The sequence below is a fragment of the Rattus norvegicus genome, chromosome 19 (assembly GCF_021556685.1).
Source record: "Rattus norvegicus strain SHRSP/BbbUtx chromosome 19, alternate assembly SHRSP_T2T, whole genome shotgun sequence".
In the NCBI taxonomy this organism is placed as follows: domain Eukaryota; kingdom Metazoa; phylum Chordata; class Mammalia; order Rodentia; family Muridae; genus Rattus; species Rattus norvegicus.
In genome coordinates this window covers 39,657,188-39,672,500 of record NC_141552.1, presented here as the reverse complement: position 1 = coordinate 39,672,500, position 15,313 = coordinate 39,657,188, and the positions used below count along the sequence as shown (strand labels likewise).

Here is a 15,313-nt window from a genome sequence, read left to right as displayed (position 1 = left end):
ACAGGCCAGGTGGCCCCGAAGGCTGTGTCCAGCAGTCACATACCCACCCCTTCCTCAATACATGATCCCCAGCACTTACCTGGATTCTGCCACTTGCCGCTATGGACATGAAGTTTTACTGTTCTGTGCCTCTGTGTCCCCACATGTAAGTGGGGATAGGAACCATACCTACTTCCATGTATTATAAGGCTAGACCACAGGCAAGTAGTATAAGGCTAGACCACAGGCAAGTAGTATAAGGCTAGACCACAGGCAAGTATGGGCAGATGACTAGAGGTGGGAGACAGTGAAAGAGTAGGCTCATCCCCAGTAACAAGAACAAAAGCAAGCCAGGTATAGTGGTGCCGGCCTTTAATCACAGTACTCAGCAGGCAAACAGAGCTCTGTGAGTTCAAGGCCAGACTGGTCTATACAGTAAGTTCCAGTTAGCCAGGGCTGCATAGTGAGACCTATTACCAAAAAAAAAAAAAAAAAAAAAAAAAAAAAAAAAAAAAAAATGGGGGGAGGAGAGGAAACTAAAGGCAATGAGCTCTCAGCTTCATTATGATTGTGATGGCTAGCTACACTCTCACAGCTGAGGTAAGTGTCCCCAGCTGTTGAAACATACTCATCTGTCACTATCAATAGCACCGGGAAGGTGCTAAGACCTGAACTTGACCAAACAGATTTCCCACCCAGCCAGACCTGCCAGTCAAAGGGCAGGGCGCCCAACCAAGGCCAACAAACTTATCACAACTAGAAGTCTCTTTCTGGCCCTATCCAGGCCACTCACTCCTCTCTCCACTTGGAGTCAGTGAAGCAAGGCTCTGCCATACTCTGTGGCCACTAAGTTGTCCCTGGCATAACTGACCTAACACATTGTGGCCATCAGCTCAGCCTCTCCCGGGACCCTTTGGTCTCAGCTTCCCTCCTCCACAGAGAGGCACCTTCTCTTCAGGTCTTCCCTGCTCTGCCTGACTCCCAAGCACTGAGGAGCGGAAATGTATCGAGGTGCTCATTCCAGCTGCTGTGCGCTGCCTGGCACCGAGCTAAGGCCCAGTGTGAGCACCTGATGCTCACCCGAGTGTGCTCACCCGAGGACCGAAGCTTGGAAGAAGCAACCCTATGACACAGATACGGTTGTCGCTGGGACTCATCAGTATGCAATCAGGAGCAGGCCGTGCTGGAGGGAGCTGACTGCAGCTCCAGCCCCTTTTCAAGGTGGGAACGCCCCACAGTGGCCAGCTGAGCTGTCCACCTGACGTCGCTGAAAACAGAATGCGAGTCAATACGCACTACTCTTGCACGCCCAGTGTGTCACTGCAGGGTGTGAAGTCTACAGAGTTAAACCCTGTGAGGGCTAGCCAAAGAGCTAGCTGGGTTTAGTCAGGCATGGTGGTGCTTGCCTTTAATCCCAGCACTTGTGGGGGGCAGAGACCTCTGAGTTCAAAGACAGCCTTGTCTACAGAGCGAGTTCTAGGATTGCCAAGATTACAGAGAAACCCTGTCTTGGAAAAACAACCCCCCCCAAAAAAAAAAGAGAGAGAAAGAAAGAATATTAGCTGAGTTTAGAGCACGGGATGCTCCTCCAGAGTTCAATTCCCAGAACCCACACGTCCCCACACAACTCTTAACTCCAAGTACAGGGAATCTGATGACGTCTTCTGGCCTCCAAAGGCACCAGAAACTCGGATGGTGCACAGATATATATATATAGATAGATATAGATATATATAGATAGATATATAGATATATAGATATATAGATATGTCTATATATAGATATATATATATGCAGGCAAAACACCTATGCCTATATGCATAAAATACAATAAAAGTAAAAGATTGTGCCACCCCTGCCAGTGGCGGAGAAGGATCCCATTCTGCTGCAAACCCTGCAAGCTGTATTCCTAGGACGGGGAATCGGTGCAAACACAGAGAGTGAAAGCGAGGGACTGGCCTTGGGCGAGGAGCCCTGGGCCAGGGTCAGCTCCCATCTGCACAGTGCCGACAACCTCTGCCCCAGTGTGCCGTGCAGCTTAAGGATTCTGCAGGGAAAGGTGCAAACTGAGCCTCCACTCGCCCAGGGCACAAGCCTAAGCCATGATCATGGTCTGAAGCATGCGGTCAGGAGAGGTGTGGAGTGCACAGAGCAGCCAGACCCAGTGCACACACCTGCACCAGCACATAAAAGGAACCTAAAGAGAAGTTGGCCAGGCGTGGCAGCTCACGACTTTAATCCTAGCATTTGAAAGGCAGGAGCAGGGCAGATCTCTCTCTTTTTTTTTTTTTTAAAGATTTATTTATTTGTTTCATGTATGTGGGTACACTGTTGCTATCTTTAGACACACCAGAAGAGGGCATCGGATGCCCATTATGGATGGTTGTGAGCCACCATGTGGTTGCTGGGAATTGAACTCAGGACCTCTTGGAGAGCAGTCAGTGCTCTTAACCCCTGAGCCATCTCTCCAGCCCCAATATCAGGCATCTCTGTTTATTGTTCTACACTTGTAATTTTTTTTTAAAGATTTTTTATTTTATGTATATGACTACACTGTTCCTCTGAGGGCATCAGATCCCATTACAGATGGTTGTGAGCCACCATGTGGTTGCTGGGAATTGAACTCAGGACCTCTGGAAGAGCAGTCAGTGCTCTTAACCACTGAGCCATCTCCTCAGCCCTCAGATCTCTCTTGAGTTCTAGGACTGGGCTCTCTAAAAACTTTCTCAAAAAAAAAAAAAAAAAAAAAAAAAAAAAAAAAAAAAAACAACCTAAACTGAACTAAAAGTATCACAGCCAGACGTCTCCTGCACACACAGCCTTGACAGTGTTATCTAGCCTCGTTGGGATGCTCCTTAACCTTCATGGTCCTTTCACAACCAAGCAGGTTTCGTTCCAAGGAGCGAGCACAGACAAGCTGAGGGGTTGGCCAATCCACCGAATCAAACCACCAGAACTCAGTCTGAGGCCCGCCTCGGTGCCTGCACACAGGTCTTTCTCCTTACCTATCACCTACCGGTGTTCTGCCTCTAAGCAATTGCCGCCAAGCACCAACCATGATGACACATGGCTGCACCGCCAATAACCAAGGCCACGGCAGCAAGAACGAAGATCTGCCCGGTTACCTGGTGAGACCCTGTCCACAAATCCAAGGGGGAGCTGAGCTTGGGAGTGCACGCCTTTGATCTCAGCGCTCCAGAGGCAGAGCCAAGTGCGCCTGAGTCTGAAGCTAGCCCGGTCTAAGCAGCCAAATTCCAGGTCAGCCAGGGCTACATCGTGAGACCCTGCAACAGCAACAACCACAACCACAACCACAACCGCAACCACAACCACAACCACAACCACAACCACAACCACAACCACAACCACAACCACCAGGGTGCTGGAGTGAGAAGCTCGGGGTTTTATAGACACTGAGTTTGGATCCCAGAACCCATGTAACACCTTACACCTGTAACCCCAACTTGTGATGGACAGAGAGGTGATGCCAGGGACTGCTGGCCCCCAGGCTAACCCAGATTCAGGGTTCTGCTTCAAAACTTGGGCCGAGAATGATAGGGTGCATGACACCCTCCTCTGGCCCCTGCCAAAGTTCATGTGTACACAGGCATCACATACACCAAACACACGTGTATAATAGTGATAATAATAACATGATGTTTTAATCAAGGCCTCTGGATGCAGCTTAGTGGCAGAGGACATGGTCAGCACATGTAAGAAAGGGCCTGGCTCTAATGCCTAACATTAAAAAACAAAAAAACAAAAAACCCAGTAATTTTCTTAAACGTCTCTTAACCAAAACTTTCAGAACTTGCACACTAAATCCTTAGAGAGAGCCAGCCAGGCAGGAAGTACTGAGGTGAGGTACTAAGTTGGTCTGTAATGATCTATCTGCAAGGTAGGCATCAAAACTTTACACCCTGCATGGTGGATTCTCACTATTCCATGAGTGTTAAGGGCAGCGTAGGCTACAGAGGCGCTCTTCATGGTCTGACTCTAGTGCGATTTACAGGCAGATTTACGAGACACAGCAGCTGTCTCAAGCTACCACAGGCATGCTCTCCAAGCCTGGGCTCCAGGGGCAAGAACACTAATAAAAAATAAAAATAATAAATAAAAACCTGAGCCGAGGACAAGCCATTTTCACACCAACCCTGCTGATTTACAACAACCCCAAGGCCAACCTGTTCTAGAGGCTTCCCCTCCACTAGGCCTAGGCCACGAAAGAGATTCTCTTTCATGGTAAACAAGCAGTGAGCTGATATGAAACTTATCAAAAAGCCACAACCTGTATTCCAGGTGGAATCCATTGTGCCTCGGGTCTTCCATGTAACTGACCGTGTGACCATGAGGACATGGGTCCTGAACTTCTCTGAGCAAGACTTTTCTAGCGTTGTTTACCTGTGTGTACATGATGTGCCCCTGGCTTATGCAATGCCCACAGGGCAGAAGAGGGAGCTGCAGCCCTAGACATGGCGTTGCAGATGGGTTAGACGGATGTCAGTGGTGTTGGGAATTGAGCCTGGGTTTCTAGGCCCATCTCTCCAGCCCGAGCACCAAGTCTGACTGTCGGGTCAACTCACCTTTGGTCTGGGGGCACAGCTTTTGTGGCAGAGAGCTTGATTAGCCTGCACAAGGCCCTGGCTTCCAGCTCAGCACCACAACGTCCAGAAAAGTTAACTGTACTTCGTAATCTCTGAGGTGTCTGCCTACGAGCAAAAACAGTCTTTCTCTTTCTTAAAATTCAGTGTATCCTAGAAGTTGGTTCTGTCCTGCTACCTTGTGGAGTGCAGGGATCAAACTTAGTAGGCCTTCAAAAATCCCCAACCCCTTAGTAGGCCTTCAAAAATCCCCAACCCCTTAGTAGGCCTTCAAAGAGGCCTCTCTGCCTAATCAGCTGTCTGAGTCGCCAAGGCTTTTGAGCCAGGAGGTTTCCCAGTAGACTGGTGTGCCTGAGGGCAAAAGATGGACTCAGTCCTTCAAAGGTTTCTATTATTTTGTTTTTTTAAATTAAATTTTTAGCCTGTTGTGGTAAAGCACACGTCTATAATGCCAGCACTGGAGGAGACAGGGAGATCTCTGAGTTCAAGGCCAGACTCAGACTATTCTACAAAGCAAGTTCCAGGCCACTCAGGGTCAGGCAGAGGTGACTCAGCTTCTACCTCAAGAAAAATTACGGGGTTGGGAATTTAGCTCAGTGGTAGAGCTCTTGCCTAGCAAGCGCAAGGCCCTGGGTTCGGTCCCCAGCTCTGGAAAAAAAAAGAAAAATTACATTTTTATTTACTGTAATTGAATGCACACTGGTGCATGCTGGTGGGAGTCAGAGGGCAGCCCTGAGTGCTTTCCTTTCACCACGTGAGTTCCAGGACTAAATGCTTCAGGCTCAGCAGCAGACACCTTTACCTGCTGAGCCATCCTACCAGGTTGGCCTGGGATTCATGTAGTGAGGCAAGGATGATTGTGAAATTCTAATCCTAAGGCCTTCACCGCCCAAGCATGAACCTCCAGGCCTGGCTTTATCTAGACTGGGGCTGGAATTCAGGGTCTCCTGCATGCAGGCCCAACAGTCCAGAACTCTACTGTTTAATGTGGATAGCTGACACTTTTCCCCAAGATCTTAACTATGAAAGCATCTCCTTTCATTTTTATTGGTCTGTAACAACAGCTCACAAACTGGGATAGAAGATACTAACTGCTTCTATCCCAAAACTATAGCTTCAGTGGGTACTGGACTAATATAAACAGAGAATAACAAAAAGATACAGGAAATAACTTTTTTCACCAAGGTCACATTTGCTTTTGTTTTTTTTTTTTGTTTGTTTCCCCATTTATTCAATTTACATACCCATTACAGCCCCTTTCTCCTCCCGGCCCCCCTCGCCTTCTCCTCTGATAAAGAGACACTCCCCACCCCCATCCCCCACCCCCCAGGTACCAACCCACTCTGGCACACTGCAAGACCAGGAGCATTCTCTCCCACTGAGGCCAGGCGAGGCGAGGCGGCCCAGTTAGGGAAACAGGATCCACAGGCAGGCGACAGTCAGGGACTTGGTTCCTGCTCCAGCTGTTGGTCCATGAAGACCAAGCTGCACATCTGCTACACAGGTCCAGCCTTTGTATGCTCTTTGGTTGGTGGTTCAGTCTCTGGGAGCCCCATGGGTCCAGGTTAGTTGACTCTGTTGGTCTTCCTGTGGTGTCTTCTCTGGGTCTCTCTGGGTCCCTCCGGGTCCCTCAAACGTTTTTATTTTTTGTCTATTTGATTTGGTTTGGATTTTTGAGACAGGATCTCTAGCCCAGGCTGACGTAAAATTCACTATGTAAACCACATGATGTTTCTGCCTCCATGTCCCAAGAGTTGGAACAAAAGGCATGCATGTGCCAGCTTGCCTGGTTTTATTCAGTGCCAGGGATCCGACCCAGGGCTTCAGCCACCGTCCCTATTCCCCAGTTTGGTTCTTGCCTGCTTTTGTTGTGCAATGCTGATAGGAACCCAGAGCTTCGTGTGTGCATGCTAAACACTGCTCTGACACGTGGCTACCATTGGCCCATCTAGGCCCTGGGAGACAGGAAATACACCAGAGTGTGTTTCCCAGGCCAAACCATGAGCCTCGGGCTGTGTTTCCGCTCCTTGAAACAAAGAACCCACCCCAAGTCTCAGAAGCCTACCTGGCCTGATTTTCCACTAGCAAATTAAAATGACTGACTGCAAATCCACCCTCCACCTGTATTTCTCAAACCGAACATGGCTTTTCCCCCAGGGCAAGAGAGGTGAGAAAGGAAAAGCACCCAGAAAAAAAGGAAAAGCACGTGAGGATCGCAGACTGATCTCCTGGTTCTCTGACATGTTAAAAAAAAAAAAAAAAAGACCCGAGGATTTCTAGATTAGTTCCAAGGGCTCTGGAAAAACTAACCAAGGAATAATCAGAACAATACAGAAAATGAATAGAAATATTAGTATCCAACTTGTGATAAAAACAGGATTACCCCCTATGTATTGGAGGCTCCTCAGTATGCCAATTTCCAGAGATAAGTGGTAGTTGCCAGGGGCTGGGAAGAGTAGGAAATAGGAAGACACTGTACAATGCTGTAGAGTTTCAGTTTTATAGGATCAAAAAGGGTTTTAGAGAGCACTTGCCTAGCAGGAGAAAGGCCCTGAGTTCCAACCCTAGCAGTACTAATTGAGGGGAGCAGGCAGGTAAGGACCCCCCCCCCAAAAAAAAAAACAAACCTAACTTAATTTCATCACAAATTTCCAATCTGAAGGGAGAAATACAAGCAACTCTCAACTTGCCAGCTCTCACTGACAGACTGCATTGCTAGTGGTTAGAAACTATGCCTTTGAAAGAAAATCTGCATTTCCACTCTGTACTGCAATTATAGCAGGAACCTTTAGACAACCCACTTGACATCTCTGATTTTCACCTACATAATTAGTAGGGAATTAAGTATCCCACCGCAGCAGGACTATGAGTTTAAGGACAAGATAACAAAATATCAACAATGCGGTAGTTAGCCCTTACTAATTGTATTCTTACTATGAATGTAAGCAATGAGTTACTGTTTGACGAGAATTACTTAAAAGTCAGCAACAACGAAATTAGTATCATCAGTTGGGTCAAGAAGAGCATCAGAAGACTTGGTTTTAAGAAGAAAGGTGACCCAGGATACGGCAAGAAGACTTGAGCTTCCAGAATGGTCTTGTACATTCAGATTTCTTCCCCGGCGGTCACCGGTTGGTGTGACCCCGGAACCAAATCCCTCGCCGCCCAGGCATCAGTGGCGAGGTGGGTGTGAAGATCGGAAGAGGAAAGCCGGCTGCAGAGCCCCTCCTGAGCCCGAGGCGCTGACACCATGCAAGGTTTGTGCAAGAGAATCGCTTGCACCAAAAACAAGTGCTCCGCACCGCACTCCTCCTGCACACCTGCCACTCAGGCCACCGAGGATGCTGCAAGGAAGCTGCAAGCTTCTCCTAGGCCCTGCAAGACCCTAAGAAAAGGCATCCCCGAACAACCTGGATGGCAGGTGTATAAATACCCCCTGCACATGCGCAATGAGATTACACTGCGCCTGCGCCATGACAGAGTCGGACCATAAAATAGGTCCCGAGGCCCTGCAGGACACAACCGTCTGCGGTGGCCATGGCCTAGGGCCCCGCGCTGCTTACCTCGTAGTGCTTCATGGTTCTTCCACAGGATGGCACCTGCACTGCTGCAGCTGAGTAGCCGCCCTGCCGCACCAACCACCACCCAGCCCCACACACACAAGGAGCAGCACTCCAGGGCTCCGGCTCCGCCCCTCTCTATGCGTGCGTCCCTTCTGCCAATCAGCGTGAGGTGCACCCACTGCTCGCGCCACACGACTGACCAATCAGCTTTCCAGATTCAAGGAGCGCAGGGGACCCCCCCCTCCGTGTCTTGGCAGGCAAGATTAAAACTCGGCCACCAACCAATCAAAAGGGAGCCTTGGCGCGGGGCGCCCTCTGGCCCCGCCCATTGCAGTATCGCGGTGGAAATCCAGTGACACCAGGCTGAGGTCTATGCGGCAAAAGCAGAACAAAGCGATGAGTGGCCCGGAGGGCAGTGCCTGAGGTGAATTTGAAGATGCAGAGAGGCTCAGTCACTTAAGAAATGAGACCTCAGATATCACCACAAGGAGCCTTGAAAGGACTCAAAATACCACGAGAAAGGAAAAGAAAGCCTGCACCGCATTCTGCAGATGCCCCTTCCTAAAACAGCCTGTCAGTTGAGCAGGCCCTAGAAGTAAAACTACCTTTGTCTCTGTCTGTGTTATCCTGTACAGTATTGTTACTACTGGCCACATGTCGCTACTGAGCCCTTGAAATATACTGGAAAAAAATGGCAGGTGCTGCCAGTCTAAAAATACATGACATCAAAGAATAGTGCAGAGAAAGACGACATTACAGATGAAGGCACTTGCTGTGGTACCTAATAAACTAAGTTCAGTCCCAGGGACACACATACTGTAAGGCCAGAATAGATTCTGCCAAATTATCTTCTGACCTCCAACAGGCACCAGGGTACATGTGCAACCACACATGTGCATACACAGTCATAGGTAAATAGAAAATGTTAAAAGCATAGTGCAGCCGGACGTGGTGGCGCACACCTTTAGTCCCCAGTACACAGGAGACAGAGGCCAGCAAATTTCTGTAAGTTGCAGCCTTGGTCTACCTAGGCAGTCCCAGGACAGCCTACATAAAGAGGCCCTGGCTGGGGGAAAATAAATAAATAAATAAATAAATAAATAAATAAATAAATAAATAGTTCAAGGTTGGGAATGTGGTCACTTGGTATAATGCTTGTCTAGCTTACACACACACAAGGCACAAGGCACAAGATATATGTTTAAAAGTAGAAAAAGCTTGCAACCTTTCTTGCAGGTAAAACACAAGAATAACAGTGTGTTAAAATATGCTATTAAAACTAAGTTCCCAGGGGTTGGGGATTTAGCTCAGTGGTAGAGCGCTTGCCTAGGAAGCGCAAGGCCCTGGGTTCAGTCCCCAGCTCCGAAAAAAAAGAACTAAGAAAAAAAAAAAAAAAACTAAGTTCCCTGGTTATTTTTGTTGTGGTTCTGGAGACTGAATATGGGGCTCCACGCCATGCCGCACCTCTTGGGGGTTGAGGGTGGTGTTTCGAAGGAGTTTGTTTCTTTGTTTGATTGGTTGATTGATTGATTGATTGATTTTGATTTGATTTGGTGTCCATGTTCTGAATTTTGAGGGTCAATCAAAGAGAGTCACTGAAGGATGGGCTAAGGCCTTGCTGGCAGCAGGGAGACCGAATCGCAAACAGGCAGGCAAAAGCATAAGTATTGATTGTTACACAAAAGTTGAGTTTTGGGTAAAACAAGTCCCTCCTACCAAAGCCCCTAACCTAACCTATGTTTCCTGAAGGAAAACCTCACGGCTCTGCAACTTTAGTTCTTACTGTGTACTGTCCACAGCATTCAGTAATGCAAGCTGTTCCAGATGTGCCAGGACTGCTCTGTGACCAAGGTCATGCAAAGGTGTAAAACTCCTTCAGAAAAACAACTACAGCTAACAGAAAACATCACTGGTCTCTATGGTGATTTCTTCAAGGTCAAAGTACTTCTAGAAAACAACTGTTCATTCTGATGTCTACCCTAGATACAGTGGAAAACAACTATTTCATCTGTTTACCCTAGATATAATGATTCTACTACAATTCCTTCTACAGTTTGGTTTTTTTTACCTTTTTTTTAGTGTGTGTGTGTGTGTATAAGACGACTTACAGAACTCATTCCTATTCTTTTTGTGGGCCTTAGGGATTGTTGTGTAGCCATTTCTCTAAGATATAACATTCCATCTTTTAGGGACCCTCACTGAAACACAGGATGCTCCCTGGCATAATGGCACATACCCTTATCCCAGCATTTGGGAGCAAAAAGCACACAGGTAGATCTCTGTAGGTTTAAGGATAGCCTGGTCTCCAGAGTGAGTTCCAGGACAGTCAGAGCTATGTAGAGAGACAAAGTCACATGACCATTTAATCCAAAGCAGAAAAATCATTTGACAAAATTCAACCTGCCTTTGTGACAAAAGTCCTCAGAGAGGGTAGGTCTGGAGGGAATATGCCTCAACATAATAAAGGCTGTGCATGACAAACCAGCACCAACATCATCCTCGATGGAGAAAAGCACAAAGCAATCTCACTGAAGTCAGAGATGAAGCAGGGCCCCCCACTCCTTTCCAACACCCTGCTCAAAGCACTGGCTGAAGCAATAAGGCAAAGAAGGGAATTAGAGGATTACAAGCAGGAGAGGACTCCAAACAGCTCTGTTAGCAGTTGACAGATTACCCATCAGAGAGCCCAAATAACCCACCAGAAAACTTTCAGAAACAATCGACAATGTCAGAAAGACATGTATATTGCTGGCTTTATGGCAACCTGAAGGGAAGGAACCTCGATTGAGAAAATGCCTCCATAAAATTGGGTTGTGGGGAACCTATAGGACATTTTCTTAATTAGTGTCTGAGGTGGCCCATTAGGTTGGTGCCATCCCTGAGCTGGTGGTCCTGGGTTCTATAAGAAAGCAGACTAAGCAAGCCATGTGAGCAAGCCAGTAAGCAGCACCCCTCCATGGCCTCTGCCTCAGTCCCTGCCTCCAGGTTCCAGGCTGCTTGAGTTCCTGTCCTGACTTTCTTCAGTGAAGGACCATGATGTGGTAATGTAAGCCAAATTATCCCTTCCTTCCTGTGGTGGTCTGAAAAGAATGGCCCCTATAAGTTCATAGAGTGAATGCTTGGTCACCAAGGAGTGACAGTGTTTGAAAGGATTAGGAGTTGTGGCTTTGTTGGGGTAGGTATGTCACGGGGGGGGGGGGGGGGGGCTCTAAGATTTCAAGTGCCCAAGCCAGGTTCAGGCTCCTCTTTCTGCTGACTGTGTATCCAGATGGAAAACCGCTCGGCTACCGTGTCTGCCTGTGAGCTGTCTTCACGCTCCTGCCACGAAGGCAGTGAACTTCTGGAACTGTAAGTAAGCCCCCATTAAATGCTTTCTTTTATAGGAGTTGCCATGGACACTGTGTCTCTTCACAGCAATAGAACGCTGGCTAAGACACCTCCCCAACTTGATTTTGGTCATGGTGTTGTAACCCTAGCTAGATTAAGGGGCAATACAGAAAACTGACTTTTACAAGAATCGGTAGCCTTGCTATACACTAACAACAAACACACTGACAAAGAAATCATGGACTGTCATGAAGACCAGTGGAGGACAGAAGACCCATGCATCATGAGCGCACAGCCATCTAATTAAAAACTATGCCAAGGGTTGGGGATTTAGCTCAGTGGTAGAGCGCTTGCCTAGCAAGCACAAGGCCCTGGGTTCGGTCCCCAGCTCCGAAAAACAAAAAAAAAAAAAAAAAACTATGCCAAAAGCATACACTAGGGGAAAGGTCACATTTTCAACGCCTGACACTGGGAAACCCAGATATCCACATGCAGACTGACATTAGACCCGCATCTATTATCTGGCACAAAAATTACCTCCAACTTTAATCAAAGACCGAAACACGGATGAGGCCTGAAACATTGAGACTGCTAGAAGATGGCGTAGTGAACCCTATCTTACTCTTTTCTGATGCTACCATATTTTCTACAAGGCCAAACATTGACACTTGGGACCTCATAAAACGAAAAAGCGAAGGAAACAAGTGAAGAGGAACCCGCAGAAGTGAGGGAGATTCTTGGCCAGCTGTACACCTAACATAGGATTACTATCCAGAAAATACAAAGAACTCAAAAACAAAGAGTGGAGAGAGCAAATAACTGGTTTAAAAATTGGGCTGTGGAACTGAACAGACACATTTTCAGTAGAAAAAATAAAAAAGGCTAACAGATAGCTCAAAGTATTCATCATTCTTTAGAGTTAGAATAACAGAAACTAAACTTTGAGGTTTTCATCTGGGTTCTGTCAGAATGGATAAAACCAATAAAACAACCATTATCAGATTCTAGAAGGTGTGTGGGGAAAGGTGACCCCTCATTCACTGCTGGGTAGATGGCAAACTGGTGTAGCCCCTACAGAAATCAGTATGAGAATCCTCAAAAAAAAAAAAAAAACCCAAAAAATAAACCTACCGTATAATCCAGCTACACTGCTCCTTGGCATATGACCAAAGGACAATCTTATCCACAGACACTCGCTCAACCATGTTGCAAACAATCTAAATGTTCCCTAACCGATGATTGGCTAATGACAAGGCGGTACAGATACTCTATGCAATACTATTCTGTTCTGCTGTAAAGATAACTGGAATTGTGAAATGTCCTGCCCTGACACTCAGGGACTGAGGTGGGGGACAGACCAGAAGATGATGGCCTCTGGATATTAACCCTCTCTTACTGTTCTGGGGACCAGGGCTAATGGCTTCTGGCAATTGACTCCTGCTGAAATCAGTAGATGATTAGAAATTTAATTACTTGGATTCTTTACCCTTTAACTCAGGGGCCTCTCAATAACCTGCCGAGAGGCTCATTAACTCTTTGTGAGGGCTGGGGAGATGACTCAGAGTTTAAGAGCACTGACTACTCTTCCAGAGGTCCAGAGTTCAATTCCCAGCAACCACATGGTGGTTCATTACTGTCTAAAATGAGATTTGGTGCCCTCTTCTGGCCTGCAGTATATATGCAGGTAGAACATATACAAAATGTATACAAAATTTATTTTGTGTACAAAATAAATAACTCTGACTCCACAGAGAAAGAAGGATAAAGAGAAACTCATACATACAGACAAACAGACATATATACACAATCATTTTTCGCTCCTCCCTTTTTTAGCTTCTTAGACAAAAGGTATTTATAAAATCCTCACAGATAAAATATTAGACAAAAGGGAGTTACAGAAGGACGTCAACAGTAAACTCGAGGGGTTGGGGATTTAGCTCAGTGGTAGATCGCTTGCCTAGCAAGCGCAAGGCCCTGGGTTCGGTCCCCAGCCCCGAAAAAAAGAAAAAAAATAGTAAACTCGAAGCAGTGTTTCATTCTGTAAGCTCACTATAAGTTCGAAGCCACAGTTTCACATGGCCTCACTTTACCATAGTGCCTCATCCTCGGACCTGATCCAGGACAAATATGTTTTTCCTTGATCGTTACTTTGTTTCCTAGTGCAGTCTACACGCCTTAACTCTATTTGCAGCTCTTTGTTTTTTACCAGTTTAAAATTACTTGAATCAATTCAGGAGCTTTATTATATCATTATCAGGAATTATGAGATTATCAATTAATCTAAACAGCATTATTACATGATAGTACCCCTTCACATTCGTGTGCAGGAAGTTTGCCAAATAGGGTGGGCTAATGCCGGGATTCATCAGCCTATGCAAGGGTGGCCGGGAAGACACATCAGCAGCAAAAAGCAATCCTGGGGTGAAATCTCTGCGGTCCATGCCTCTCAAAGCACACCCACTGTTGCCATGCAAAACACTGGGGGCCATTCCAGAAAACTCACTTGCTTCCCATAACCTTTCCAACATGGCTTGTGCCAATAAATTTGCAGGGAAATGAATGGAATGTGTAACAAAATTGATCCTATTAAATGAAATGACACAGATCTGGAAAGAGAAATGCCATGAGTTTTCTCGAATTTGAGGCTCCTGGCCCCAAATCTTTAGATTTAGGTCCATAACCTGACCTGCAGAAACCAAGAAATTTAAAAAGAACCATGACAGGGGAGTGCCAGAGAGGGGAATAACAGGGAGGGGCCAAGTGATATGAAGGATGAGATGGGGGATGGAGGTGGCTTTAATTTCAGAATGGAAGGAAAGTCAACACAGAATGAGACGGGGGAAAGGGAATGAATGACACTGAGGCTGTTTGAAAAAGCTGCAGAGAGTCACACTGTTTTATAATTTTTAAAGATTTATTATATATAAGTACACTGTAGCTGTCTTCAGACACACCAGAAGAGGGCATCAGATCCCATTACAGATGGCTGTGAGCCACTGTGTGGTTGCTGGGATTTGAACTCAGGACCTCTGGAAGAGCAGTCAGTGCTCTTAACCACTGAGCCATCTGTCCAGCCCGTTTACTTATAATTATATACAATACAAATGAACGTGCATATTGTTTCAGTGAAGCTGTGCCAGTCAGGGAACTAATGCACCCTCCAAGACCCCAACAGCTGTACTATCTGGCAGAAGCCACAGTGCAGGCATGAGAAACCCTTTTTCAAGGCTCCCCTAAACAATACAGACTATTGCTGTTGCCCTTGGTTACCAGAGGTTACCAGAGGTTAAAGATGCTGAAGATACCACGAGGTTCAGACACAGGATTTAGAGATTTCAGCTGGATCTGACCTAAAAGCCTCTTTCCTGAGGAAGCTTTCACAGTTCTAGAAGGTTCTATGCAAGCTACCAACAGAGGGATGAAGTCAATCGTCTTACCCAGCTGTGATGCCTGAGAAGCACAATGGCCAGCACATCCCTAGAGGAGCAGAGCAGTACTTAGATCTTAGCAGTAACAAGCAGCTGTCTAATTGGATTGCAGGCCTGCTCAGCAAGTAGAAGTCACGCCTGGTACTATAAACCTAGCCAATTACAGGTGGCTGGTGAGGTCATGGATCTTAGAGAACCTATTGTCTTTACTAACCCTGCTACCTTCTAGATTCTTATCTTTATACCCACAGGCAAGTGTAGCTCTGCTCCTCGTCAAAGAAGCAGATTTTCTCCACGTGGTTGACATTATAGAAAGCCATGACTGTTTTGTTTTGTTTTTTTCTTTTTTCTTTTTTTTTTTTTTTCTTTTCTTTTTTTCGGAGCTGGGGACTGAACCCAGGGCCTTGCGCTTGCT

At 46.6% G+C, this 15,313-nt stretch overlaps 1 protein-coding gene and 1 long non-coding RNA gene across 7 annotated transcripts in view; one reads left to right on the top strand and one right to left on the bottom strand.

Moving 5' to 3' along the window:
- Positions 1–15,313, bottom strand: part of Tecr (trans-2,3-enoyl-CoA reductase) — a 41,466-nt gene that overhangs the window by 18,271 nt on the left and 7,882 nt on the right. For 2 of the 3 annotated variants that reach the window (NM_138549.2, NM_001398679.1), the window contains exon 1: positions 8,144–8,274. The exons of the other annotated variant lie outside the window; for it this stretch is intronic. In NM_138549.2, the coding sequence (NP_612558.1) occupies positions 8,144–8,158 (15 nt within the window). In that variant the 5' untranslated portion in view covers positions 8,159–8,274. Of the gene's footprint in view, positions 1–8,143; positions 8,275–15,313 lie in introns of those variants that run through there. 3 annotated transcript variants of the gene reach the window in all.
- Positions 1–15,313, top strand: part of LOC134483333 (uncharacterized) — a 35,819-nt gene that overhangs the window by 16,285 nt on the left and 4,221 nt on the right. The window contains exon 3 of one of the 4 annotated variants that reach the window (XR_015644047.1): positions 11,412–11,491. The exons of 1 other annotated variant lie outside the window; for it this stretch is intronic. This is a non-coding gene — a long non-coding RNA (uncharacterized LOC134483333). Of the gene's footprint in view, positions 1–7,242; positions 8,988–9,942; positions 10,185–11,411; positions 11,492–15,313 lie in introns of those variants that run through there. 2 more of the 4 variants (XR_015644049.1, XR_015644050.1) reach the window with 2 other exon arrangements.